At 40.3% G+C, this 27545-nt stretch overlaps 2 protein-coding genes across 2 annotated transcripts in view; both read right to left on the bottom strand.

The window, feature by feature from the left end:
- Positions 1–1275: 1275 nt before the first annotated feature.
- LOC307039199 (general transcription factor II-I repeat domain-containing protein 2-like) lies at positions 1276–6632 on the bottom strand. The gene is made up of 2 exons (XM_079681043.1): positions 2154–6632; positions 1276–1952 (listed from the first exon to the last, which is right to left on the bottom strand). The coding sequence occupies exon 1, from the start codon at positions 3984–3986 to the stop codon at positions 2349–2351; it is 1638 nt and encodes a 545-aa protein (XP_079537169.1). The 5' UTR covers positions 3987–6632; the 3' UTR covers positions 1276–1952; positions 2154–2348.
- A 12870-nt stretch (positions 6633–19502) lies between these two features.
- Positions 19503–27545, bottom strand: part of LOC307039934 (solute carrier family 66 member 2) — a 57010-nt gene continuing 48967 nt past the window's right edge. Inside the window, exon 5 of the mRNA XM_079682388.1 lies at positions 19503–23414. Within this exon, the coding sequence (XP_079538514.1) occupies positions 23240–23414 (175 nt within the window). The 3' untranslated portion in view covers positions 19503–23239. The remainder of the gene's footprint in view (positions 23415–27545) is intronic.

Consider the following 27545-nt stretch of genomic DNA (forward strand, 5'->3'; position numbering starts at 1 on the left):
ACACAAGGGCAACAGGTAAACACAATGAGACAATCAGACACACCAGGGAAACTAACGACAGGGAGGAGGACCAGACAAAACACAAGGAGGAAGACAAAACACCGAATGAACAGACTTACAAAACCCATAACCAGACAGACAACACTAAAACTGTGACAAAAACCTAGGAGTGTGACAATCTTGACTTGTCAAGCTTACTTTCCAAGCAACCAATTATTACATTATTCTCTGCAATGTTTCTCTACTGACATGAAAACACTGACAAGGACCACAGTTCCATAACCAGTGTTGCTAATAACATTCAAGTTCTGGCCCAATAGATTTCAGCAACTGAATTTGAAGACACAAAGTGACTTCAACCATATGAATTAGCTAGTTTCCTTAGATAATTTGAATGTAAAGAGTCCTGTAGCTAAAAATTGACCTATTATGTTACTTTTCAGGTTCATGCTTGCATTTTGTGCCTTTACTTTGACATGTTTCCATACTTTAATGTTCAAAAGGTGTTTATTTTGTTTACCCTCTGTCTGAAACCATAGTCCAGTATATTCTGATTGGTTAGCTGGCCGTCTCTGTTTTTATTGGACAACCGCCTAGAGATGTCCCGCCACTTAGCTTATCATGTACAATGTGTTGGAGCAATAGACCAAAGAAGCTTGTCCGTTACTTAATGATGTCACTATGTTACGGAAGTAAATCAATGGAGGAGTTTCGGGAGGGTTTCAGAGAGAAACTCCCTCTAGATGGACATGCACAAAAACTTTTATAACACACCACAGGAAAGGGAAAATCCTGAAAAGCATAACAGGGCCCCTTTAAAATGGTTCTGCCAGCATTGCAATCCTAAATAAATGTCATGCCATCTTTCTGATGCACACTAATCCAAATGGTCAATAGTCTTTTTTCCCCTGTAAACATATGTCCATTGTTCGGGCAGAATACAGACTTTCCGAAAATAAGCAAAAAGCTTATTATAATGCATAGGGATTCATGGCAAAGGCATGTCTCGCCCAGTCTGTCTCCAATTGACATACCCTGATAATCTTACTGATGTTCTTACCCTTCTCCTGTCTATACCAAACCAACCCAAACAATGAATGCAATAAGTACAGGACAATCGGGGCAATGGGCCTTTGGAACAATGGATGTTTGTTTTTGGAATAATAGAATAAAAAAATGAATTGTCTAATGCATGGGTCCCCAAACCTTTTTCTCTGGGGGCCACATTATCGTTCCTGACTGTGATGAGGGGCCGGGATCGATCATGTGGGCTGTATACTAGGCCACTGCCTGTTATAGCCATAATTTCTAGCACAAAATAGTTCATCATTACAAGTGATTTGCAAAAGAAGTGAGTACTTCACATGTTTTTCAATTTGAAATACCACAGGTATTCCTTTTATTTTCTAATAACAACCATGTAAAAATAGCAAGGAAAGGTTAGAAAAACATGGTGATTGACAGTTTATGAGTGATACAATAGAAATGGTAGGCCTATATTACAGTGAGATGAGAAATCATCAAGACAAGAAACTTGGTGAACAATATATCAACTAACCAACTCTTATTTGTATATTCAGGTGAGATTTTTTTTGTTCAAGGTGAAAATGCAATGAGCACCCAAACACTTTTACAGCACAATTATCATCCCTTTGAAATAGGAGATTGAGATGAGGGGCAGTGCATAAAGAGGAGAAAGAGGAGAGAGAGGAGAGAGAGGGAGAGAGAGAGACAACGATGGAGAGGCAGATGCTGAGAGAAGAGATTGGGAGGAGAGACTGAGCAGTAAACCCTCGGCAGGTTAAACTAGAAGAGAGTAACAGAATGGGAAGTCAGCAATATGTGCAGTAGGTGAACTGAATTGGTACTTGTAGCCAGGGTGGAAGGAAGGATGGATGGGCAGTGATCTTTGAGGTCAGCAGTTGCTGTCCCCTCTCCTGCTGCCTGGAAACCTGGCATAAAGGGATGACATTGGACACATTCAGTAAATTACATAAATATGCTGCCTGTTGCTCCTTGTGATGTGATTTTACAAATACAGTGTAGCATTATTCATTAAAATTCATTAAAAACATTAATCATATTTCATCAAAAAATCATAGTTCATGTTTACAGCCATATACAATTGTAATAGTTAAAATCTGTATATTTACCATATCAGTGTGAACTGTGTGCTTGCTTCTGGCTGGTGAGAAGTCCGATGTCTGGGTGTAGCCTAGTGGTTGCCAGTCTCAAAGTTTGATGCAAATGTTCATCTGAGAGTCTGTTCCTCGTTGGATTTTTTATTTGCTTCATGCGGGAAAACGTCTGCTCGCAGGTGTAGGTGCTGCCAAAAACGGTACACATCTTCAGAGCATGTTGTTTAATGTTTGGGTAAGTGCCCTTGGTAGCTCAGCATAGAACTCAAGGAGGTGGTCAGGCTTGAATGCGTCTTTAAGGACATCACAATTCTGCAGCTCGGCTAGTTCAAACTGAAGAGAGGGAAGTGCGTCGTCAATGTCAGCAGCAAAGGGGTTCTGGAACAGACTTATGTCTTTGTTGTTGACATGAAGCTCGCGGAAGCGCACACTGAACTCTCGCTGCAGCATCTCCAGGGCATCTTTGCACTTCGCGACTGGGAAAGGGGCGGCTGGTTTCTCGGCGCAGTAGCTTTGGGTGGCAGGGAGATGTGTGAAGTCCAGCTTTTGGACCTGTCGCACAAGGAGCTGCAGTTTGACCTCGAATGCTTTTATGTGGGAATACATGTCGCTGATGAGATTCCCTTTGCCTTGGAGCTGTAGGTTGAGGTGGTTCAACAGTTCAGTCACATCAGTTAAAAACGCGAGGTCCCATTTCCACTCCGGGTCGGTCAGCTCCCGTACCGTTTCACCTTTAGACTGGAGGAAGGTGTTGATTTCGGGCAGCAGGTCGTAGACACGGCGCAATACTTTGCCTCGACTTAACCACCGAATTTCGGTGTAGTACAGCACATCCTGGTGAGCAGACCCCAGCTCGGAGAGAAAGGCCTGGAACTGCCTGTGTTTCAGCCCATTTTTCCGGATGTAGTTGACACAGTGCACAACCACCTTCATCACAGACGCCCACTTCAAAACTTTGCAGCACAGCGCTTGCTGGTGAATCAGGCAGTGGACTTGAATTGGTGGGGCGAGACCTCGTTCCTCGAACTCGCCGTTCAAGCGCCCTACTAGACCCCTCGTAGATCCGACCATGCTAGGCGCACCATCTGTAGTGACACTGGCAAAATTAGCCCATTGCAGACCAAGTTCGCCCATTGTTTTGCACACTTCGACAAAAAGGTCTTCTCCAGTTGTTGTGCCTTTTAGGCTTCTCAGTGATGCCAGCTCCTCTGACACTTCAAAACGTGTGTTGACTCCACGAATAAAAATCAACAGTTGTGCCGTGTCCTGTACGTCATTACTTTCATCCATGGCTAAAGCAAAACACTTGAATTCTGCGGCTCTCTCTCTCAGTTGGTCAAACACGTTTCCCCCCATCTCCTCAATTCGTCTCGTCATCGTTTGTGCTGAGAGACTCACCCCACGGAAGGCATCTGTCTTCTCGGGACACACCTCCTCGGCCACAGCCAGCATCATGGCCTTCCCGAATTCTCCGTCTGTGAACGGCTTGCCGTGGGTAGCCAGTAGGTTAGCTACTTTGTAGCTAGCTCGGACAGCAGCCAGGTTGACCCGGGATTGACGAAGGAAGGCATCCTGTTGAACAGCTAGTCCGCCTTTCAGACGCCGAACCTTATCATCTCTCGCTAGCCAGCTCAAGCTAGCATACTCTCTGTGCCGGGTTTCGTGATGGCGGCGAAGGTTGAATTCTTTAAACACGGCCACATTTTCTTTACATATAATACAAATGGCACGGTCCTTCCATGGAACAAAAAAATAATCCTTGGTCCATTGTTCTTTAAAAACCCGACACTCTCTGTCAATTTTCCTCACTTTACTGCACGCCATTACACTGCTGTTCAACTGTAGCATAATATTTTCTGCGCATGACTTCGATCAGCTTGTAAGGTGGCGGAAATTCGGTCATAAACATACGTCATATAAATAATACAGACACACATATTAAATTATATAAAATATAAATGGTTAATAAAAAAATATTTTAGTGTTAAAAAAACAAGATGCAAATGTAACAGATGTCAACCAGAACGTTACATAACGTTGCTTTTAAAGCGTGATAGAGGCGCTGGCGATCTGATTGACAGTTCCACTGTTTGGCTCATCAATCAATCAATGTTTATTTATATAGCCCAATATCACAAATGTTACATTTGTCTCAGTGGACTTCACAGTTTGTACAGAATATCAGTATGACAATACGACACCCTCTGTCCTTAGACCCTCACATCGTACAAGGAAAAACTTCCAGAGAAAACCCAGTTTAAAGGGAAAAATGGGAGAAACCTCAGGGAGAGCAACAGAGGAGGGATCCCTCTCCCAGGACGGACAGACGTGCAATAGATGCCGTGTGTAGATTGAAAAGATAATACATTTGCAACATAGGTAGTCCAAATGTTTGGAAATGCATGTGTGTATAATAGGAAGATGAATCCATGAGTATATCCATCCAGGACTTATGATCCAGGACCACAGCCACGACTCAAGATCCAGGACTCGCAATCCATGACATAGGACCGCAGGATCATCCATGACTCCGGATCCCGGCGTATATAGACACCAAAAAGAAAGACATTTGGGGAAGCTGGGTTAATCGGAACATGAGAGTACACAGGTATAGACAGAGAGAAGGAAGAAGTAAGATGTCCCCCGACAAACTAAGCCTATATCAGCAAAACTAGGGGCTGAATCTAATCAGCCCTAACTATAAGCTTTATCAAAAAGGAAGGTCTTAAGCGCACTCTTAAAAACGGATAGGGTGTCTGCCGTCCGAACACAAACTGGAAGCTGATTCCACAAAAGTGGAGCTTGATAAGAAAAGGCTCTGGCTCCCATTGTACTTTTAGAGACTCTAGGAACAACCAACAACCCTGCATTCTTGGAACGCAATGCCCTAGTAGGACAATAGGGTATAATGAGTTCTTTAAGGTAAGATGGCGCCTGCCCATTAAGGGCTTTGTAGGCAAGAAGAAGAATTTTAAATTCTATCCTGTGTTCTATAGGGAGCCAGTGTAAGGCAGCCAGAACAGGAGTAATGTGGTCCCTTTTCCTAACTCTGGTTAGTACACGAGCTGCAGCATTTTGAATCAGCTGAAGCGACTTGACTGACTTCTTGGTACACCCTGATAATAAGGAGTTACAATAATCCAGCCTTGAAGTAACAAATGCATGGACTAGTTTCTCTGCATCGTTTTGAGGCAAGATATGCCTGATTTTTGCAATGTTACGTAGATGGAAGTAGGCGGTCCTTGAAATTGATTTTATGTGGGCGTTAAAGGATAAATCCTGATCAAATATAACACCAAGATTCCTTACAGTCTCACTGGAGGCCAAATTAATGCCATCCATAGTTAATATATCTTTAGATAATTTGTTTCGTAGATTCTTCGGGCCAAGTACAATAACTTCAGTTTTGGTCGTGTTTAACATCAAAAAATGTAAGGTCATCCACGTTTTTAAGTCCTTGAGGCAGTCTTGAATTTTATTTAGATGATTAATTTCATCAGGCTTGATTGATAAATATAGTTGAGTATCATCCGCATAACAATGAAAGTTTACAGAATGATTCCTTATAATATTGCCTAACGGAAGCATATATAGGGTGAACAAAATAGGTCCAAGCACTGAGCCCTGTGGCACTCCATGGCTAACTTTGGTTTGCATGGAAGATTCATCGTTGACACGTACAAACTGAGAGTGTTCAGATAGATAGGACCTAAACCAGCCTAAAGCAGTACCCTGTATGCCAACTAAGTGCTCTAGTCTTTGCAATAGGATATCATGGTCGATAGTATCAAATGCAGCACTAAGATCGAGCAAGACAAGAATAGAGACAAGTCCCTTGTCAGAGGCTATTAGAATGTCATTTGTGACTTTAACCAGAGCTGTCTCTGTGCTATGTTGTGTTCTAAAGCCAGACTGAAAATCTTCAAATAAATCATAGTTTTTTAAGTAATCACACAGCTGTTTTGCGACTGCTTTCTCAAGAATCTTTGAGAGTAACGGAAGATTAGAAATAGGTCTATAGTTGGCTAAAACCTCTGGATCGAGGTTGTGCTTTTTAAGAAGCGGTTTTATCACTGCTACTTTGAATGATTGTGGAACATAGCCTGATAATAAAGACATATTCATAATATTTAATAAAGAAGTGCTAATTAATGGAAAAACTTCTTTTAACAGCTTAGTTGGAATCGGGTCTAAGATACACGTTGATGGTTTAGAAGAGAGAATCATTGAATTTAATTGTTCAAGGTTTATGGCTGAAAAGCATTCTAGTTTACTATCTAGTGTAATATTATTAGAACTTACGTTTCCGGGAGCTGTTGATAACACTATACTGGTTAAAGGCAAGAGGTCATTGATTTTGTTTCTAAGAGTAACAATTTTATCGTTAAAAAAGCACATAAAATCATTACTACTGAGTGCTATGGGAATAGAAGGCTCATGGCCACTACCAGAGCCGCTCTGGCCACTACATACTGACGGCCTCGAGTTCTAATCTCAGGTGACGGAATGAACAGCGATTACCACCCTCATTTGGAGAGTCATGTTATTATTTCACAAAACAAGTTGGACAACTAAAATAAAATATTTTAAAAAATATTTTATAATTTTTTTCTTTTTTTTTTTTCTTCTTTGGGCCAGTTCAAATGGTGAGGTGCAGAGAGGTGGAGGGCCGGTCAAAGGGGCGTGGCGGGCCGTATGCGGCCCGCGGGCCGTAGTCTGGGGAACCCTGGTCTAATGCGACATTTCTCTGGTTAAGGCGGTTTCAGATTAATAAGCAGTTCCCCTGAAAGAACAGGTAATGCTACTTGTACAATACTAGCATCACAATGTAACGTACTGTATGTTACAGTAATCTAGCCAAACTTCACAATTTGTCTCGTGAAATATCAATGTATTAAGATGTATGTCAATCTGATATTTATTTACTTCTGTACAGCGGTTATTTCACACCAAAACTACGTAAAATGGCAAATTAGCCAATCAGAAGGCAAGATAACATTTCACCAAAAACAGTTAATAGCACTAGTGATCGGATAAAAAGTCATGCAGCTTATTCTTTATCCATTAATTTAGTTAACCTTTCAAATGGAGGTCAATGGTTATCTGCAGTAAAACAGGACATTACACAACCAAACCAGATTGATTTTATGGGATTAAAGGCTTTGTTACTGTTTTGCCGCTTCTAGGTCACTTGATTTTATATCTTGCATTGGGCACCTTATGAGCTTTGCAGTAAAAGGTCCAGCTGTTAGATATTCAGCGTCTCTCCTTATGTTCCGGAAAGAAACCTTATCATTTGAATATGCGATTAGTGAGCTTGTTGTGTATCGACTTTAATTTCCAGCTTAACGGCAAGAAGCTCAGCACAAGTTGATGTTATCAATGGATAACGCAGATGACCTTTGGTTAAATCCCTGTCAGCCACATGTTCTGAGATGTGATGCAAACCTGACAGCATCGAGCTAATGCAGTAGCAGAACATGCAAATGACCTCTGGTTCAATGCCCGTCAGTGGCAGTCAGTAATGGTTCATAAACCCTATGGACTGTGAAATGTTGCGATGGACACTCGCCTTATACCCCTCGAGTAATAGTGGGAGGAAATCGGTTTGGCGCTGTCACCAATCAGGGTTATTACCCATATCATCATCTTCATCACGGTCGTGTTTATAACTGTCTGCATCATCATCATCATCATCATCATCATCATCATTATTATTAGCCTCAACTGCTTACATCCCGTGTCCAATAGATGGTTGCTAGTGATGGCATTCAGTGGTTCGTGCGTCACCTTTGTGTAATAAACTTTGTTCCCTGTAAAGACGTTATAATTACCTCACACGAGAGCAGATTAATAGTCCGAGAAGCTCCGATAAAGTCCCAGTGTTCAGTTTAACTGCCGGATAAGAGAAGCTTTAATTTGAGTCAAAAATGAGGCATGAAAAAAACCCTGAGAAAGGTAGAAAAAGAAAGAAGGAAAGCAATTGGAATTGATTGAAACTTTACACAGAATGGGTATGAAATAGAGTTGAGAGTATTGACCTCAATCTAATCCTGAGCTAATTGCTGAGGGAATGGAGGAATTGGCTGTGCGAGAGTGACAGCCGAGAGTGAGCTTTTTTCGGCCGTCTTGATGTCACACTAACCAGTGAATGGCTGAGAGAGGACAGAGGAATTTATGTTAAATATGCCGCTGAGGTTTCAGTGAAGCTTTGCTGTCTGCTGCTTTTGCTGAGGCACTTTGTCTTAAAAAGAAAAAAACTGCTGGTGTGTGTGTGTGTGTGTGTGTGTGTGTGTGTGTGTGTGTGTGTGTGTGTGTGTGTGTGTGTGTGTGTGTGTGTGTGTGTGTGTGTGTGTGTGTGTGTGTGTGTGTGTGTGTGTGTGTGTGTGTGTGTGTGTGACTAGATGTGTTTATATGAGTGTGACCTTACATGCCAACTAGCGAGTAGAGGAGAGAAAGAAGCAGAGTGCTGCGGCGGTAAAAGGGCACTGCAAACACTTACACACACAATAACACACACACCTCTCTGAGCCGGGGAACATATGGGACAACACAAAATGCAATTCTGATTCGAATTGGGGGCAAGCCAGGACCAGGTGGATAAACCCTTTCACGGGCAAAACTCCCTTTTATTAAACTAACTTATGATTTAAGGCCGCTGTGGAGAGAGAAATGGCAGTGTGTAAAAGAAGTGACACAAAAAGCTGTCATCATGTGAGTGTCACCTTTTTGGAGCTTTTTGGATGACTTTTAGATGCCTGACAAATAATAAAGTCCCTCTTTAAATCCGATGATTATTTTCATTATCACAATGATATAAATTGTGGATCCTTTCTTGATTCATTTGTTGAAGGGAATTTTTTTAATGTTTTAATTTTACACAAAATAACTTTTGTAGAGGCCATATTATGCTCATTTTAAGGTTCATAATTGTATTTTGTGCCATTACTATGAAAGGTCTCCATGCTTAAATGCTCAAAAAAGTCTTTATTTTTCTCATACTGACTGTGCTGCAGCACCTCTTTTCACCCTCTGTCTGAAACCAGAGTCCAGTCTGCTCTGATTGGTTAACTGGCCGGCTCTGTTGTGACTTGTCAACCGCTTAGAGATGTCCCGCCCCTTAGCCTATCACGTACAATGTTTGGGAGCAATACCCAAAAGAAGCGCAGGTGTTTCATAGTGATGTCACTATATTACTGAAGTAAACAAAGGAGTCCAATCTACGCTTTTCAGGCAGGGGGGGAGTGTGTGGGATAGAAACTCCCTTTGGTGTGAACTTTGGGTTTTTAGCTTTTGCAGACCATTTACATGCACTAAAACCATAACACACTACAGGAAAGGGAAAACCAAAAAAAGCACAATAGGGGCTCTTTAACAAAAACAAATTCTGATAACATACATTTATATTTTGTGTAAATCTCGGGGGTTACCTTTAAAAAACTGAATTGACTATCACAATTGTAATTTATCAACTAATTGTTTCATCAGCATTGTTCAAACCATCTATTCTACCCATTTACCAGGCAAGAACATCCTTATTAGCAATCTTGAAAAACACAGAATTATGTTCAATGACATTTATTCTTACCATTTAGTGCCAATGTTTTGTTATTAATCTTGCAATCTGGCCTTTTTTTGAGTCCCTGACTTTGTGTTAGTTTTTTGTTTTGTTTTGAGCTTTTGGAGCTTTGTGGAGGAGCCTGAGTCACAGTTTTGTGGGATGTGTGAAAGAGTAAAATACTCAGAAGAAAGTGTATTGAAGTCAATGTTGCACTTTCTCTGTGAAAGACATTGTTCTCATGCAGTCAACCCTGCTGAGCTGATATTCCGTGCAAGTTGAATTATTTCCACCATAGCTTGGATATTTTTCCTGTCATCCTTCCTTACAGTGGAGCCTCTGTCGTTGCTTATCTGTTTACCAGCCTGCGGGCATGTCGTCTGGCTCCACTCTGACAACAGCAACTAATGTCCTCGTCCCACGTTACATGACACTTTGCTGTGCTGGATTATCTTTCATGATAGACAGCATGCACCCTGAACACCCACACATATACACACACGTGTGATTCACAGTCATTCCAGACAGAAAAACTGGCACAACTTCACAGACAGAGAGAACTAATGATTCTAAAATAAACCTGAGGGAGAATCATCTGATGTAGAAAGAGCTGCCTGTCCATCTGTGGACTTTAGATGGGAGAGGTCTGTGAAAGCAAAAGAACAACTCCATCAGGGACTTGTAGGTGAAGTAGGGGCAACTTAGCTTGTTTATCCTCAAGGAGACTTCAGTTAGTGGCTCTAAACACACCCTTTCGATTGCAGGACATATTGCAGCAGCATCTCATCTCACTATAACTCAGGTGAGCTTCTGCTATGCAGGTGCTGCATGTCCTTTATACGCTCACGATGTGATGTATGTCCAGCGATGCTCAGCTCTGATCTCAGTGTGATTCTAGCTCCCTGGTAGGATTGACCCCCCCCCCCCAATTCTATGAAATGTCAGAGGATCGTAAATCGCAACATCCAAAAGCCGAAGATGACATTTACAAATGTCTTGTTTTGACTACTAAGAGTGGAAACCAAATATATTTTGTTTTTCTCCCAGAGGGGACTAAGACAATCTGGACATTTTAACATTTAGTTCCGAAGTGAAACATGATCACAAAATCTTTGGAATTTTTTCTTAAGATATTTGCTTGATTAGCAAATTGTTGATAATTGCATTTAGCCATTAACTTTCTCTATATTATGTCACATACTCAGACCAAAGCCAAACTGGAAAGTGTTAATCGTACACCATTTAAGGATCTATTGTTATTATTAAATTAGTTATTATTGTAGCTTCAAAGATGCAATAACAACATCTTCACATACTCAACACATATATGCACAGCATTAAGAAAATGTACCAACTTGCACACACATGCGCAGGGTTTACTCAAAGTGCTGCATAAACGAAACACTGCAGGAAGCTCAAAACACAACGGAAACACACAGACGTTCGGGGATATTAAATATGGCAAAATGTAAATCTTAGCTTTTTTTAAACGTCATCACATGATTCCTATATCCGATATTATGAGAAACTTATGTTATCCCCAACGTCAACAAGCCTTCCGCACCTGGAGCTTTTAGTCAACGCTCCTCAAGTTGGTGAATGTTTTCTAAATGCTGCGCATTTATTGTCAAGTTAGTGAAGATGTTTCTGGATTTGCATGTTTTGTGGTCGCAATTGTGTGTTTCTATTAACGTTGTTTCTGAAGCTACAGCGTGTTTTGGGCCATTGTTGCACATTGGCACTTGTGGGCCACCATACCATGCAATGTGAATGTGCAGTCCTCAGTCCATCACAGAAAAAATTAAAACACGGCTATCTTAGATCAGGGCTATAACAAGACAAACTGCTGAAAATCAGAAAATTGGTCAAAATAATACCTTGTTACGATGATACAAATGGTAAACACCTCCGGCATCCCCAAAACCACACTGATCAGCAAGCATTTTTCATCTATATAATCCTCATAATGTAGATGCTGTTCGAATGTTTTAAACAAACATTCTGACCACGTCCTACACATCGCACTTTAGGCATATTTGCTTAAACTACAATCTGAATAGCTACAAAAAATGTAATCAAACGAAAAGCGGGAACAACAGACGGCTAACACGTCACTGCCCCTTCTTTGTGAGGAGGAAGAAAAACTTATATATCCATATAAAATGCATAGAGGGCAGGAATATCTTACAGAGGTGTGCAGAATAATTCTCCTTCTGATGGATTCTCATTACTTTGATCAGCTAATGGACTTGTTCCATATAGCGTGGCGAGAAAACAATTCTTTATTCCCCACACTGCCCTTCCAAATGATAGATGCACAAGGTTCCTGAAGCTTGAAGCAGGCATATTAAGTCATGTATTTTCATAGCTGTGACTTCACATATGTTACGTAACATGCTTTTAAAAATCTTAAGCGACATTTTTACCATCTTGCATTTGTTGGTTCTTTTATTGGTTCAACAACCAAATAAAATGAAACAAAGAAAAGTGCACGCAGGTCCACTTCAAAACAACTATTTTTCTTGCTCGCTTACCCTGCACCTTTCTGTTTTCCGTAGTCCTTGACCTAGGAAAAACCTCTTCCCTCCTCAGAAGTTTGATCCTCTCCCACTGTGCCTTTGCCCGGCCTGTCATTTCTTGCCTGGGGGGGGGGGGGCAGAATGTCCCGCGCTGTGGGACCATGAGACTGCTCGGAGCTCAGAGCCATCTGGCTGTACTGCATATCCCAAAAGCATTCAGTCTGAGTTACATAGAGGCGGAAGAAATACTCAGATGTTCTACTTAAAAGCAAAGTAACCATACAACAGTGAAGATTTACTCTGATCAAAGTAAAAGTCTTGCATTGCATTTTTTTAATGTACTAAAACAGGGGTGGGGAACCTTTTTCCTCTCAAGGGCCATTTCAATTTTTACAACATCCTTCGAGGGCCGTACAAATTATTGAGGGGGGGGGGCGGATCTAACCTCATCTAGGGGGGTTTGGGGGCATGCACCACCATGAATACTTTTTTTAAATGTTGAAGTTAAAAGCATCAATCTGGTGCACTTTGAGAGCAACATGAAGAGATCTATGGATACATCTCTCAACACCCATATGAAACAGAACTGTAAGCGGATTTGTTTCTGTATGGATATTTTACAAATCAATTCCCTTTTAAACTGTATTCTTGTTTATTAATAACAACTTTTTTTTACTGTCATATTAGTATTGTATAAATGTTTACTTTATTCTCTTATTTTTCTATAACTATAATGATCATATAAAGATGTGCCTTTACCTCACTGGTTGGAGAAAAAGCTTCTTATATTCGTTAGCATAGCTAGCTAACCAGATGCTAATAACAACAACGTTATTGACTGTATGATCAGTATGACAGATCGCCACTGGGCTTTCAACTAAAGACACAGCCACGCAAAAACTGCGGCATGTGTACAGCTCCTTATGGGTATTGCAATTTGTGAAGTCCCGGCCCGGAGCCGCATTCTGGTGCTCTCCGTTAGAACTACACTCCAGTCAGACGAGACATATACCACGTGATGACACGTTAGGCTCGTGTTGTGTTCAAGGACCCTGACCTTGGCCAGGAAAAACAAGCTTATTTAATTATTTTGCGGTCTAGATTTCTTGAATTTTTTTCTTTTTTGCGTGTGTTTATAAATTACCCCGAGGGCCGTACCAAATGGTCTCGCGGGCCGTATACGGCCCGGAGGCCGGAGGTTCCCCACCCCTGTACTAAAAGATTAGCTTTGAAATATAGCCTACTTAAATTGCTCAAGCTAAAAGCAATCATTACGCACAAAGGCCCTTTTAAGAATTACAAATGGTGTGGTATAAGTTCATTTTCAGTGAGGCATTATTGTTTTTATCACCTTACTGTTGCAGCTGGTTAATGCAGGGTTATTTAAATTACTTTATAAAGAGGGTAAACTGGAGCCCCTTTTATGCGTTTTGGGGTTTTCCCTTTCCTGTAATGTGTTTTTTTAGGTTCTTGTGCATGTAAACGGTCTGTACAGGCTAAAATCCCAACATTCTCTCCTACACAACCCCCCCCCCCCCCCACCCCCAAAATGCCTCCATTGGACTCCTTTATTTACTTCCTTAACATAATGACATTACTATGTAACACATTTCTATTGGCTAGCACCGAGGGTGAAGAGAGGTGCTGCAGCACAGGCAGTATGAGACAAATAAAGCACTCTTTGAACATTAAAGCATGGAGACATGTCATAGTAGAGGCACAACATACAAATATGAACTTGAAAAAATGTGCTTAATAAGTCCAGTACTTAACTGTATTTAGCTTCCTTTCATCACAGAATTTAAACTTTTCCTCTCCCTCCGCTGCCTTATCTTCGCTTTACATCTTCTGCTTTCATTCTCTCTCCCTCTCTAACACTGCAATTACAGTCATAATATAAACTTCACAGTGCTGTACATTTATTTCCTCTCCTGTTTTCCCCTCTTCATCTCAGGGCTCTAACGTGCGCCTGGAAGGCAAAGAAACATCACCATCTGCTCCTCTCTGTGCCCCTTCACCAATTGATTAACCATAAAGGAGGGTCGAAGGTCAGTCTCAGAAATAGTTTCCACTCAAAATGAGCTTTGAAATGTTTTTTATTAGTTTTGATGACAAGATAAAAGATCAATTTTCTCAGGCTCTCCAGTTGAGGAGCTTTTAGAGTGGCTCTTCTTCTAACCTAGGCCCTTTATTATAAGACCATCTGCCTGTGTCGCAACAATAAAATGAGTTTGATCTATCTCCATACCAATCTCACCCACTCGTTTCTCCTTTTATTTTTGGTGATTCTGCCTTCATTAAAGGGGTCAAATGGATGGCCCTATGTCTATGTGATAACAAAACATGGAAGGAAGAAAGCAGTTTCTGGAAAGTTTGAAAAGAGGGGGGGTGATGGGGGTGATGCAGTTTGCCCTTACAGGGATTAGGTTGTATTGAGGTTTCTAAAACATGCACATTTGGGTGCTGTAATTATAGGGCACAGGGTTATGTAACTATGGAAATATTTAAAATAAATAGCTTTACTACAGATGTAGATGTTGAAGGCCAATTAGGATTTACATTTCAGTAAAGCTGTATATGGACCGGTTGGCATTGGTGGTGAAAGCTGTATTAAGTAGACCCTCCAGAAAAATGCAGAATTTACCACATAATCAGCAAAATGGCGCAGATTTTTAAAAGGCCGCATATTTATCAAAAGGCCGCATAATCCCCGCATTTTTCCACACAAAGTTGAGAAAAAAAACAGTTAACTCGTGAAGTAGTGATGATGATGACGTGACGTCATCAGCTCGCGCATCACAGAAGGTAAACAACACCGTAGAGTGAACGTGTGGAACTCACACGAGAGAGAAAACACCAAGATGAAAAAATCTGATCCATCTCATTTACCGACGAACATTTCTGCTAAAGACCGGGCAAAGCAGTACCCCGATGTCTTGCACGAAAGTGGGGGGAAACTATTCTGCACCCCGTGCAACTGTGTGTTGGAGCATAAGAGAAAGTTGACGGTGACGACCCACTTTGATTCATTCAAACATTCTATAATGCTTTCTGCTGCTGCAGACAAGAAAGCCAAACAACTCACGTTCACCGAGGCATCAACCTCCAAAACCCTTTCGAGGGCTACAAGAAACGATGTGAGTACAAGATTGAAGCTGGTCAGGTAACGAACGAGTAAATGAAACAGAATGAGGCGGAGAAGTGTCTGTGCGCGCGCGTGTGTGCGTGTGTATGTGTGTGTGTGTGTGTGTGTGTGTGTGTGTGTGTGTGTGTGTGTGTGTGTGTGTGTGTGTGTGTGGGTTGAAGGATTATTTGAATTATTTGAAGGATTAAAGTAACGTGTTATGGCAGGAAAGTTCAATCTGGTATATTCCTTTCAATGTCACCTTATATATATTCATGTGTGTTAAATTAGAAGGGACAAAGTATCTTTTCCCTCCCCCAATATATTGAGGTGAAGTCCTTGTGTTTAGAGAGAGAGGTGAGCAGGGGACACCCTTATTTGGAGATAGTGCCAGGACGCTGGAATGTTTCCCTCGTAAAAGAAGGGTGTGCGTTACACATGCTTGGAGCAAATGTGTGTGTGTTTTCATTGCAGTAAATATATGTGCTACATGATTACTGGTCAACTATACCTCTGTTCTTATTCTTTCATGTGTGGGTACTAAATGGCTACAAACATTGTGGAGAAATTAGCTTAAACATCTTTTATTACTCTATATGAAATGGAAGCAGTTTTTTATGACAGGGACGAGAGAGTTGGGGGAGGGGACACATTCCGAAGAGTTTCAGCATGTCAATTATCAGGGAAATCGACTTGTTTTCAATAGATGTGTGTGGTTAGTTACTTTGTATTAATAATAACAGTATGTGTAAAGGAAGCTGGAAATATGCAATGTGAAACCTTTTATTTGAAGTAAAGATGTGAACAATAGCTCAAACAAATGGAAAGGCTGCAGGACAAATGAGTGTGTTCTCTATATTAGGCCTGTGTGAAGTTTGACTATTTGAAAAGCATCTCTGATACTGCTTAAGAGCATAGGTAATGTGTTCCTCGTTGTTATTGATATGAAAGTAATTAACATGTATTACGTATATTTAGCCAACTATAACAACTATATCTTAAAACATACTTTTAACTTGTGTGTGGCAGCCTGAGGCGGGAAGATGGACTCAGGGACAAAGGGCCATAAAGGGGATGTGTGTGTGCTGGCTACAAGAGGTGAAATAAGATAAGGAAACTTGTTGTTGAGAGCCGGTTCGTACCAGACACCAAAAGGTGTCTGGTCTTCGTCAAACTGAAAGAGACTTTTTGTTTCCGGGTTTCTTCTGCTGTGTCGCACTGATTGGGTGCGACAGGCCATGTGTTGGTCTCTCCCAATAAGATGACCTCTGGGGGAAAGCAGGCACACACCTCCTCCTGTGTTTTAGTATGAAAGCCTGTGTTTTCCTTTGGTTCGCGCTCTTGTTTTTCACCGGCCGTTCCTGAGACCTGTCTCACACGGTGGTAGAACCTGAGCCCGGAGTACTCTGCAGAGTGCTTCGTGATTTCTTTGTATTTGTATTGTTAGTCTTTATCATTAAAGCAAGATTATTGTTTAACTTGTATTCTGGTGTTTCTTAATCCCTTCCTTTTTACGAATTCACCCAGCTTATCAAACGACACGCGGAGACGAGGTTGGTTTTAAACATCCTGCAAATCTCCAACAGGGTGTGTGTGTGTGTGTGTTTGTGTGTGTGTGTGTGTGTGTGTGTGTGTGTGTGTGTGTGTGTGTGTGTGTGTGTGTGTGTGTGTGTGTGTGTGTGTGTGTGTGTGAGAGAGAGTGATTAAAATAGCCCAATTGCTTTTACAATAAATAAACATTGAATGTGTTTAATTGAATAGGAAAGGGGTTTAATGTTAGTGGCAGGTTTTGTGTGAGAGAGAATATAAGACAGCCCAATATTTAAAAAAAAAATCTATTATTTTTCGCAACTTTCCGCATATTTCGCAATTTCACCGCATAAAATCACATAAAATCCCTGTATGTTTAATCGCATAATCAAGGATTTTAGCCCGCATAATCAAGGATTTTAGCCCGCATAATCAAGGATTTTAGCCCGCATAATCAAGGATTTTTGTCCGTGTTTTTCTGGAGGGTCTAATTAAGTGTGTTAAATTATATGAGGGTCAGGGAAGGTTTTGTCAGATTTAATTGAGCATTGTTTAATTGAACAATTTAGCTGTGATTCTTAAGTGTTTATTATAACTGAAATAGCTTAATTTCCCACACTTTTAATCTCAATTTGATTCATTCACTTCTACTTGGTAAAAGTTTTCTGTACATAACATTCTTCTGAAGCGACGCTAGAACTAACAACTAACGGTCTATATTTGTGACTTATAATGCAGATTTGATGTGCCTTTAAGCATTATCGCTAACATTGCTAACATTCAAATGATAACATTATTATGAAAAAGATGATAAACTTTTAACTCCTGTTTTGTCCTTTGCTCAACCAGTATATACCTTCTTTTGTTTAACTCATGAAACCAAACCGCTGCACACAATATTTTTCTAATCGCAAAGAACCATCATAGAGCAGGCCAACAATAGTATACAAAGTCTGCTGAATATTTGTTTGTTATAAACTAAGACTGGAACAGTGAAAAAGTGAGCATGACTCACTTGAACTACATGACGACACTCTCTTATTAATACATGGAGCGTGGCGGGAGAGTGCGGCACATCACAGAGCCGAAGTGCAGGTGGACTATTTTAGCTCACCTCATCAATCATTAAAACAAGCCACTGTATGGACGGACATGTCGGCGCAGCGCTGATGGATGGGTGGAGCGAGAGAAGGGAAGGTAGGCCATGGCAGGCAGCCAAGCAGCACCATTATGAACATTCACTGTGAAATATCCAGAATATATATCACAAGGAGAAGTCCTGTCTTTGTGGGCAGAACAGAACAGCGATCACCGTGTGATACAGGTATGTCAGGTACATCAGAGTGGCCTTATTACTAATGGATTTTTACGCCAGGTCTAGTGAAGCCACCAACAGGTGCAGCAGTCTGTCCTTATCCAACTCATCTATAAACCATAGGGAGCCTCACATTATCTACTGCATCCATTTTAATATTTAACTTTCCTCACTGCACTGCAGCTTTGCTCTGCTCCCTGTGATGATGCGTTACCTAGAAAGCAGCACGTCTAAATTATCCCCCACTCATCATTTTTCCCCTTGTGTGTCCAGCAAAGTCAGACTTTTCTTTTCTTGATTTATTCGCAGGTAGACTCAATCTATTCAAGTAGAGGAAGTCAAGGTTCTCCCAGGACAGCAGGCGCACTGTATCACAGCTCTGGATGATAGCTGCAGTGGGAAATGTTGTACACAGTTGATGAACAGGCATAATCAAACAGTTGCACCCTTAAAGGACCTCAAGCCTATATCCCTGGTTGATTTAGTTCAAATGAGAAGTTCATGAGGCTAGAAATCCTTAAAGCAGCAGCTTACCCTTTTTCTTTGTCAGGGTCAATATTTGTCTTAACAAGCTCCAAGAAATGTTTTCAGGGTTGCTGGAATTTTTTCAGATGCTTTTTGAAGACATTTTTGGGACATATCTTTTGTTACACTCTTTCCACAGGCAAAATAAATGCAAATTAGAACGAATATTTGTGTGTATATATGTATATTTGTCTTGCTACCTTCTCATAACTGTCATATTTAAAACGTCATTACATGGCAAAGGCAATTAACTGTGTCCCATTGTTATGGTTGAAAGTGCATACGACTGTTTAAAAACACATTTTTATGTAAATGTCACTATTTGACTTTATCTGTATTTCAGTCACACAACTCACGTGTTTCTTAATATGTTTATTATACGCAGTATATAGTTTGAGTTTGGCTTCGCCCCATTTGTTTAGGATTGTTAATTTTCACATCATTGTGTAAAACAGTTATCTGTTCCGGTCATTGCTTTAGTTAAATTCCCACATTTAAACACACACGTCACTTATACAATATTCTTTTCATCTTTCATCCAGGCACTAAATTGCAAGTCTGCTCATCTTCTTCATGTCACATATTGGCCAGTGCGGCTCAGGGCTAAAGACATTTATCCAGATTATTCTTCCAGATCATAAGAAATAACAGAGGGGCTGTATATCGTCTCTGAAATCCCCTGACCAACTGTCTTTATCCAAGCATCATCTGGACTGTTTTGTATACCTCTTTTATCCTTTTCTTTGGTGAGAAAATCACAAGAAAAGGAAAGAAGTGGACTCTGGAGGCCACACAACATTTATATCACAGATTTTATGACCTTATCTTAAAAAAACGGTTTGAAGGATCCACAGGAGACAGTAACAACACCAAAACCATTTTGTGAAATATAAATTATATTTGAGAAAATATCATAATAAATATTTCACTTACATACAATTGAAATGTGTGATAGCAGCAGACCTTGTACATCACATTACCATCATAATGTTATATAACATTTAAATGATCTGATACACTTTTAAATGCACTAAAAGAGAACCATGACTTTTTGGTTTCCTGTAAAAGAAAAGTAAGACATCACAGAAAAAAAAGTAACTAAAATTCTCAAAAGTCATTCAATGGACTTTTTTTTTTTTCTGTTTCATGTTAAATGAAATATATATATTGCATCTGGTAGAAGTAACAGTCCCTCCCACCTCAGAAAACAACAAAACACACATTTCTTAACAGTGTTCCAATGGTAAGGACACACAAACGTTGACCATAATGTGAGTTTGGTGGTGGGATTACCACAGCAGGGCACTATGGTAATCTATCACAATGTCCTTGAGAGGAAAATGCCATGAGGAGCCCAAATGTTAAACTAAATCCTAGGAGGGGGCAGTACTGAGGCCTGAGAGAGGGACAACATTACGATACACATCTGGTGATAAGAGCTAATAGAATACGGACATAATGCAGTTTTAATACAACTGTGGTAGGCTGGGTATAGGAGATAAGACACATAAAGCTTTCTATACAAATGTAATAGAAGATAAACAGAGTTGGAGAATGCATGTTTACCTACAATGGAAGGTCACACAGCTAAAATCTATTGCCTGGATCAAATACATTTCATTTACACAGATCCTACAAATATTTGACATGTTTGAAAGCACCAACAGAAAAACACTGATTGAGGTGCATCCATCGACACTAAACACCAACATATTATAACATCCCCAATAAGTAAGGGTTGTTTTCATGTGTACACAAAAATCTGGATGATACAACTATACACCATCACAGAAGGGAGTGTTCCTCTTTTTAGATGATCTTAGATGATCCTGTGACATTAAATGCCTTACAATGATTGATTTTACCGTATTAATACTCACTTTGGTTCTGAAAGTTAGATAAGAAGAAAAATACCACCCTTACATGTGTAGGGCAAAGAAGTAGCAAGAACTAGCAGTCAGTTAGCTTAGCTTAGCATAATGAAGCGAAAGAGCTAACCTGGCTCTGTCCAACAGTAACATAACAAGCATACTACAAAAAAAAAAGCAAATCTACAGGGGGGCTTTGTGCTGATTTATATCCTGTCAGGGAACAGTAACTTTGTGAAGGTGCTTTTAAAATGTTTTCGACAGAGCCTGGACTCTTTTCCAGACCTTATGCTAAGCTAACCAGCGCCTGAAAAAGCGCAATTCCCATACACTGACTGAAAATCAAGACCTCATAAACCCAGTGTAATATGAAAGCATCATGATACTAACTCAATCACTGTTATATTTAGAAGACTTGTCAGACGATGAAACCTTACTCAACATTTTATCAAAATTCTCTTTCATGTAGATATTGTTTATTACATGCTGACCCTGAGGATGTGTCGGAAATGTACTGCGAAACAACTTCATAACAGTTTTCTATTGCATACAGGCAGCTACAGGAGGAGGTTGTCTGGTAACCACTGCAGTGTGTAATTCAAACAGAATATGTAGGTGTTAGCAGATGGACACAAACTGCCTGCTAAGTTAAAAAGGTGACCAAAGGATTGATAAGCTGGTAAAAAAAAGCTTACAACTTAATTAAATTGTGCCTTGGGGGGAGGCGAACAGAAACGTGCACTGACTACTGATCAGCTGCTGGTACAGATTTGTTTCCTCCTGCATCAATATTTTTGAGAGGGAACTGAAGAAAAATGTGAAATAACTACAGCTCGCCTTAAGAAACCATAATTATAAATTGGTGTTTAAATGAAAATCAGCTCTTCTGAATCAAATATTTATGATTTTTCTTAGCATTTTGTAGGGCTGGAATAGATGATTAAGGTTTTTTGGTTTTCTTTAATTGCATGCATTACATAAGCTGTCCTCTGTTTAATGGGGAATTTCTAGTTAAATGAGAGCTTTAGATTGCCAATCTAGGAATGACTAAACATGCTTTGAGAGGGAAACTAAATATTTTCATCTCAGGGACTCTGCAGGATTTATTTGGGGGTAAGTGGGGGTCATAAAATGGGGAGCGTATTTCATATTTTGACTAATGGGAGGGTAGTTTTACTTTCTGGTAGGGCATGGAATTATCTTTTATATTTCTCACCCTGGATGTATACTTGAATTTAAGCCTTCCCTTGGTATAGTTAGTTATTTAATAATTAGCTACATCAGTGCAATGCAACTCAGGCATTGTGTTGGTTAGGTGAAGTGCAATGGGGACATACTGTACAACTGATGTCATACATAAGTTACAATGGCATTTCATGTATTTTCCTTAATTTTCTTAATTCTTGGTTGAGTACTTCAGAGTTTGCAGCTCTGCCAAGGTCGCTCATTGGCACACTGACAATAGTAACAAGTTAGTCATTACCAGCCCTTAAAAAAAAGATAGTTTTACTTCCTAGGAGGTTCTTGTGTTTTTTGAAAGTCAAACACAAGATTTAGCACCTCCTCCCTGACCTAATAATTTTCATAAAGTCTCTACAGGTATATTTCTTGTAGTACAAAACACATTTTCACAGTAGGGAATAAGAGTTGTCATCATCAGTCATCTTTTCACAGTTTCAGAGTCTCAAAGAATAAGAGTATTTTTAAAGAGCAAAAGAATCGGCAGATGATGGGACACTAAAAACAAGTAATAGGGCGATGACATGTTAGAGATTACAATGCCACAAATATGGTTACTTTACCTTAAATATTTGGATCTGAGGTATGAGTTCTTTGGTATCTACAAAATATTTCGTTTCTGAGTTACGAATCAAAGCATTACAGCAACATTCTTATGGCAGCATTTCTGTAGTTCATTTTTCTTCCCATACTTTGGAGAAACAGCTGCATTGCTTGTCAATTAAACCACAAAGCACCAGATTGATGTCTTGCTTAGTTAACAATATTTTGTGTACATTCTGCAGCATTGGTTTGGCCAACGGCAGAAATCCATATGGGCTGCATGAACACACCAGCAAGCATGCCACAGCCACACCCTGACAGACTATGCATCATGACAACAGTCCAGCGAGGTGTCGAGTGTAAAGAGGGAGGCTCATCAGTCAGGAAGTGGAACCCAGTGCGGGACTGGCTGCTCCAGCTGCCAGTACAGCAGAACAGAGCTGCCAGTGTGAATAATGTTTCACTCTCACAGTTTCCATGTCCATTACACTTGAGGATATAGAACATGTTCAACAGAGAACAAATAAAGAGTGCAAACAAATGCACAAAAATACTGCAATATCTTAAAAATGTAAAGGCAAATATGTGGTTCATTGTGCTTGGCTAAAAGTAGTTTGATCAAGGTTAAACTGCTTTACCTAATTGCATTTGAAGGTAAATTGGGTCTACATGATTCCCTTATGATAAAGTACACTGATTCAAGGAAAACCATTATAGAAAACAAAAAATAATCTATATTGACTTCTTGATGCTAAATATCCAGCATTATAATTCCATTGACGTGGCACCTATTGTTTTATTAAAAATACATCAAATATCAACATTTTAAAATTGTACACACGTGCCCTGGTTTCTCCGCTGCCTTGAGTTGCCGTCGTGCTCAGCCAAGCTTGGGCCGTGTGTCTTGGCTGTAAAAAATGACCTGCAGCAGGATGGCCACGTCGATCAGGATCTGGACCGAACTGCACACCCAGAACTGAGCCGGGCTCTCGTTCATCACAAAGTAGACGGTCTTGAAGACGTCGCCGGCTGTCCACAGCATCACCATCTTCACACTGGAGCAATGGAGGCACAGAGAGATGTGGTGAAGGTGTGCGGACACAGATAATTAAGGGGTTTTCTCTTAAATTCATTTTTCAACATTTGGGATAGCATTAATACTGGAAACATGGAGAAACAGCAAGCAAGGCTCTGTCCAAAGGAAACAATTACACCTACAAGTAGATGTTTCTTAGCTCTACGTAGAGTAGGGTATACAGTAACTCCCCAAAATTATTTTTATTTTTTACACAGAGAAAATATAACTTGTTAGTAAGCTTCAATGGTAAATGGTATTTCTTTCATATAGCGCTTATCCAGTCTGAATGACTCCTGAAACTGCTTTGCAAAGTCAGCATTCATCCATTCACACCCACTAATACAGAGACAGGGGCTGCCATACAAGTAGCCACCTGCTCAATGAAGCTAACTCTCACACACATTCACACACAGTTGGCCATGCCATTGGGAGCCATTTGGGGTTAATTGAGATCGAACCCACCACCACCTCCCAACCACAGTCGCCCCTAAGCGCTGGTAGACAGATAAATCACCTCTTGACGGAGCCCAGCTAGCTATTTTCATATTGTTTAGACATTAGAAAGCGGTATCAACTTTCTTATATAACTTTCATTAGATATCAGCACATTTCCAAAAATGTCAAAGCATTTCCTGTTGGAGAGACATAGAGAGTGAGCAGAAAGACCTTGAAGCAGCCACTAGTAATCTGCCAGGCCAGGGGCCTGATGCCAACACAATACCCTGAAGGAGTCCTAAGAAAATGTATCACTCCTCCTAGAGTCATCACTTTCTATCTTGTCTTCATCATTTATCGTTTTATCGTTTTATCCCCCCATACATTTTGTGCCGTCTCGACTCATTTACCGTCAGGTTTCTTTAACTCTTAACCTTCAAAGTATTTGCTCCCTCCTCTGTTCTTGCGCCGATATTCTCATAGGAATGAATGTAATATGAGTTTATTATTTTTATTAGGGCTGACTGGGCCTGGGGATGGAGCCGGACCATCAGTCATCCATGACACATCCTGTAAGGGTCAGAGAGGGTTGAGGGAGAAAGGAAAGGGGAGAGACGGAGACAGAGGACAACATTTATCTAGCATGCAATGGGAGAAACAGGGAGAAGCCAGAGAGAACGAGAGGGACCTCTGTGATTGGGGAGGAGACCTCTGTGAGACAGTTATAGAAGAGGAGTGTGTGTGGGGGCAGAGGCAGCCTAATGACTGTCGGGACACATGTCCTGTCCTTCAGCTCTCCTTGCAGAGTCATGTCAAAGTCCTAACTCTCCCCGGGCTCCCTTCAGGCCCCCATGGGGAGCTGAAACAATTGCGGCAAACAATCCTGCCCTGGCATGGAAACAAGGACATTATTATTCCATGTCTGAGAATGTGCTATATCTAGTCACTGAATATGCAATCAAAATGTGATCATCAACCTGGAACACGGGCTGTGTTGTAGAGCTACACGATGTGTTGCAATGGAAGTTGAACTCACAGCTGGCACAATACATGGGATGTTGAAGAAACCCGTCGGTAACAGAAATTAATCTGTTCAGCTCAAAGGAATCAGAGCATGTGAAGAGAGCGGAAGTGAGAAAAACAACAAAACAGATCAAATCAAGAGGTCACACACAGATGTTCTGTTCACATCATTCCAATTCTCTGATATTACTACGACATATTAAGGAAGCTAAGTTGTTAGCGAGAGTGGCGTGAAGGTGTTTGCTAACGCTGTTCTGATTTAATGTCTGTATCATAACAACAGCTTTTATATCTGCAATCTAAGACATCCAGTTTCCCTTTTGGAATGCTAAATACAGTATACTGCTGCGGAAAATATGTGCAAGGTGCGTGCTGTGTTCAAGTGCACCTATTTGGTGCAGTCGGTAGTTCTTTAAAATTGATTGGATGTTTGTGGGCCTCGAGACAAAAACCGAAGCACAGTGAGTAACTTTTGAAAAACAAAATATTGTAATCTTACTCTTATAAAAAAAAAGTACTTACTTGATTCTACCTTGACGGGGAATCAGGCAGCTAATGTTAGCAGAGGTGCAATGCTTTATATAACACATTATTGAGTTGTTTTGACTGTTTGACTCTTCTACACTCTACTAACATGTAATTGTGGCAAAAGGTGCCTTGTTCAGCAAAGTTTAGCTTTACATTGATTTGTTTCAATCCAAAACTTGTATGGATCTACTCTGAATCTGAGCGTTAAAAAACAGCCAACAATATGAAGCCAATCTGATCCTGTCAACACACAAGTCCCTTCCCGTTTGGTCCTCCTCCAATTGAACCACCCCAGGCTTTAGTCAGAATCGGGCTATTTACAGCGCTCCCAAAGGCTGACCAAGAAGTGCTTGTTTAGACCACATCTGAGTCACACTGATTTGTTTGGCTCCCCTAACAATTTTAAACCTTCGGTGCAAACACTCCAGGGTTTGATTGAACTTTTCCAAAAATAAGTGGCCCAAAGAATTTAAAATTGTCTTGCTTTTACTCTCTCTCTATCAGCTGCGCCTGCCTCTCAGGGGAAATACATACTTTTTGTTCCACAGAACTTTTGAGTTCCTCAGAGCACACCCTTTGCTGAACTTCAGATTTATTGTTTCATCTCTCTCCTCATCTTCCCCTTCACTTCTTTTCTTCATCTTCCCGCTCAACTGTCTTTCTTACTCTTACTGCTTCTGTCATTGCTTTCACTTCACTTCTATCTCACCTATAGAAGGGAATGAAGCTAGAGACTTTTAGCCGCTTCCAGAGCAAACCATGATACAAATCAAACACTGAATTTAGAGCACAGTAAGCTAGCTGGTTGTAGCAAATTCTCCCAAAAATAAGTTGTGAGGAGGTGATACTACATTCAAAATAATGGAAGAAAATTACATCAAAAGAGTGTCAATTTCTAATAAAAATAAAAAATTCATTTAATATTAGGTTTGTTATGATCCATTGAATTTTAAAATGTACAGCGTATCAGCACAACTAGCCCTGCCTTGTACTTGTAAAGTGTGTAGAGGCCTTTTTTATCTTCAACCCTTATACTGAAAAATTAGACAAAGGTAATGCTAACAAATGTTTGCTAACTTTGTTAAATGCCATTTAGTATAGTAGCTTTAATTCTCTTGAATGTCTACTTTTCCAGTGCAGGTCTTGACTAGGAAAGCTGCACTAAAAGGTACTTCCTTTCTCCTCTTTTGAAATAACAGCTTTTCTCCTTTCTCTGATTTCAAACGTGTGCTTTTAGTTTGAAAGCCCTGTACAAGCTTGATTTGTTAAAAGAGTGACAGCCCTTATCCTCTGTTGTACTAAAGGACTCTGTAATGTTTAAGTCTGGGAACAAAAGTGTGTAGAGAGAGCCTTCACATGGACTAACCATATTTTCCTAACATCTGTTCATTTATAACCAGATACATCTCATTAGTAGAAGAATTAGATAGCATGCACATGCACTCAGAGCTGGTTAGGGCTGCAAATGACAGATTGATGGTGGGGAGAATGAAGAGGCAGATAGAAATAAATTACTACAACCATCTTTCTTTGTATTTAATGAATTCAATTTGTGTTCATCTGCCATAAAACAAATGCACCTTTTTTTTATTTGACTGCATTTCTCATTTTATTTGGATTATACGTAATAACACTGGCTATTGTTAGGCTAATATTGCAGTAATTGTATTGTCAGTTAACTGGTGTTGAATGAATGGCAGCATTTGAAATGTGACATGAAAATGATTATAACCAATAAGGATGTATGTGTTACGATCTGTCTGTGTTGTATTTTTGTCATGTCTGTTTCTGTCTTTGGTTTCCTGTCTCTGTGTTTCCCCTCCCATCTCGTCTGTTTCTGCTGATTGTGTGCACCTGGTGCCCGGTGTTGTCTCCTCCCCTCTCACCTGTGTCTTGTTCAGTTGATTAGTTTGTTTGCATTTAGGTTCTGGTTTTTCTGTTGGTCTTTGTGGGATTATTTGATGTTGTTGGAAGGTTCTTTGTTCAGAGGGATTTTTGTGTTTTTTGCCTTGTTGCTAATTTTTGCAATAAAAGTATTTTTGAATGTGGATATTCTGCTTTTGGGTCCTGTGTACCTTGCCCTCCAGCCGTGAGAGAATGTCCTAGAAAGTGTCCTTTACTA

This window comes from Notothenia rossii, assembly GCF_949606895.1.
Source record: "Notothenia rossii genome assembly, chromosome: 5".
NCBI lineage: Eukaryota > Metazoa > Chordata > Actinopteri > Perciformes > Nototheniidae > Notothenia > Notothenia rossii.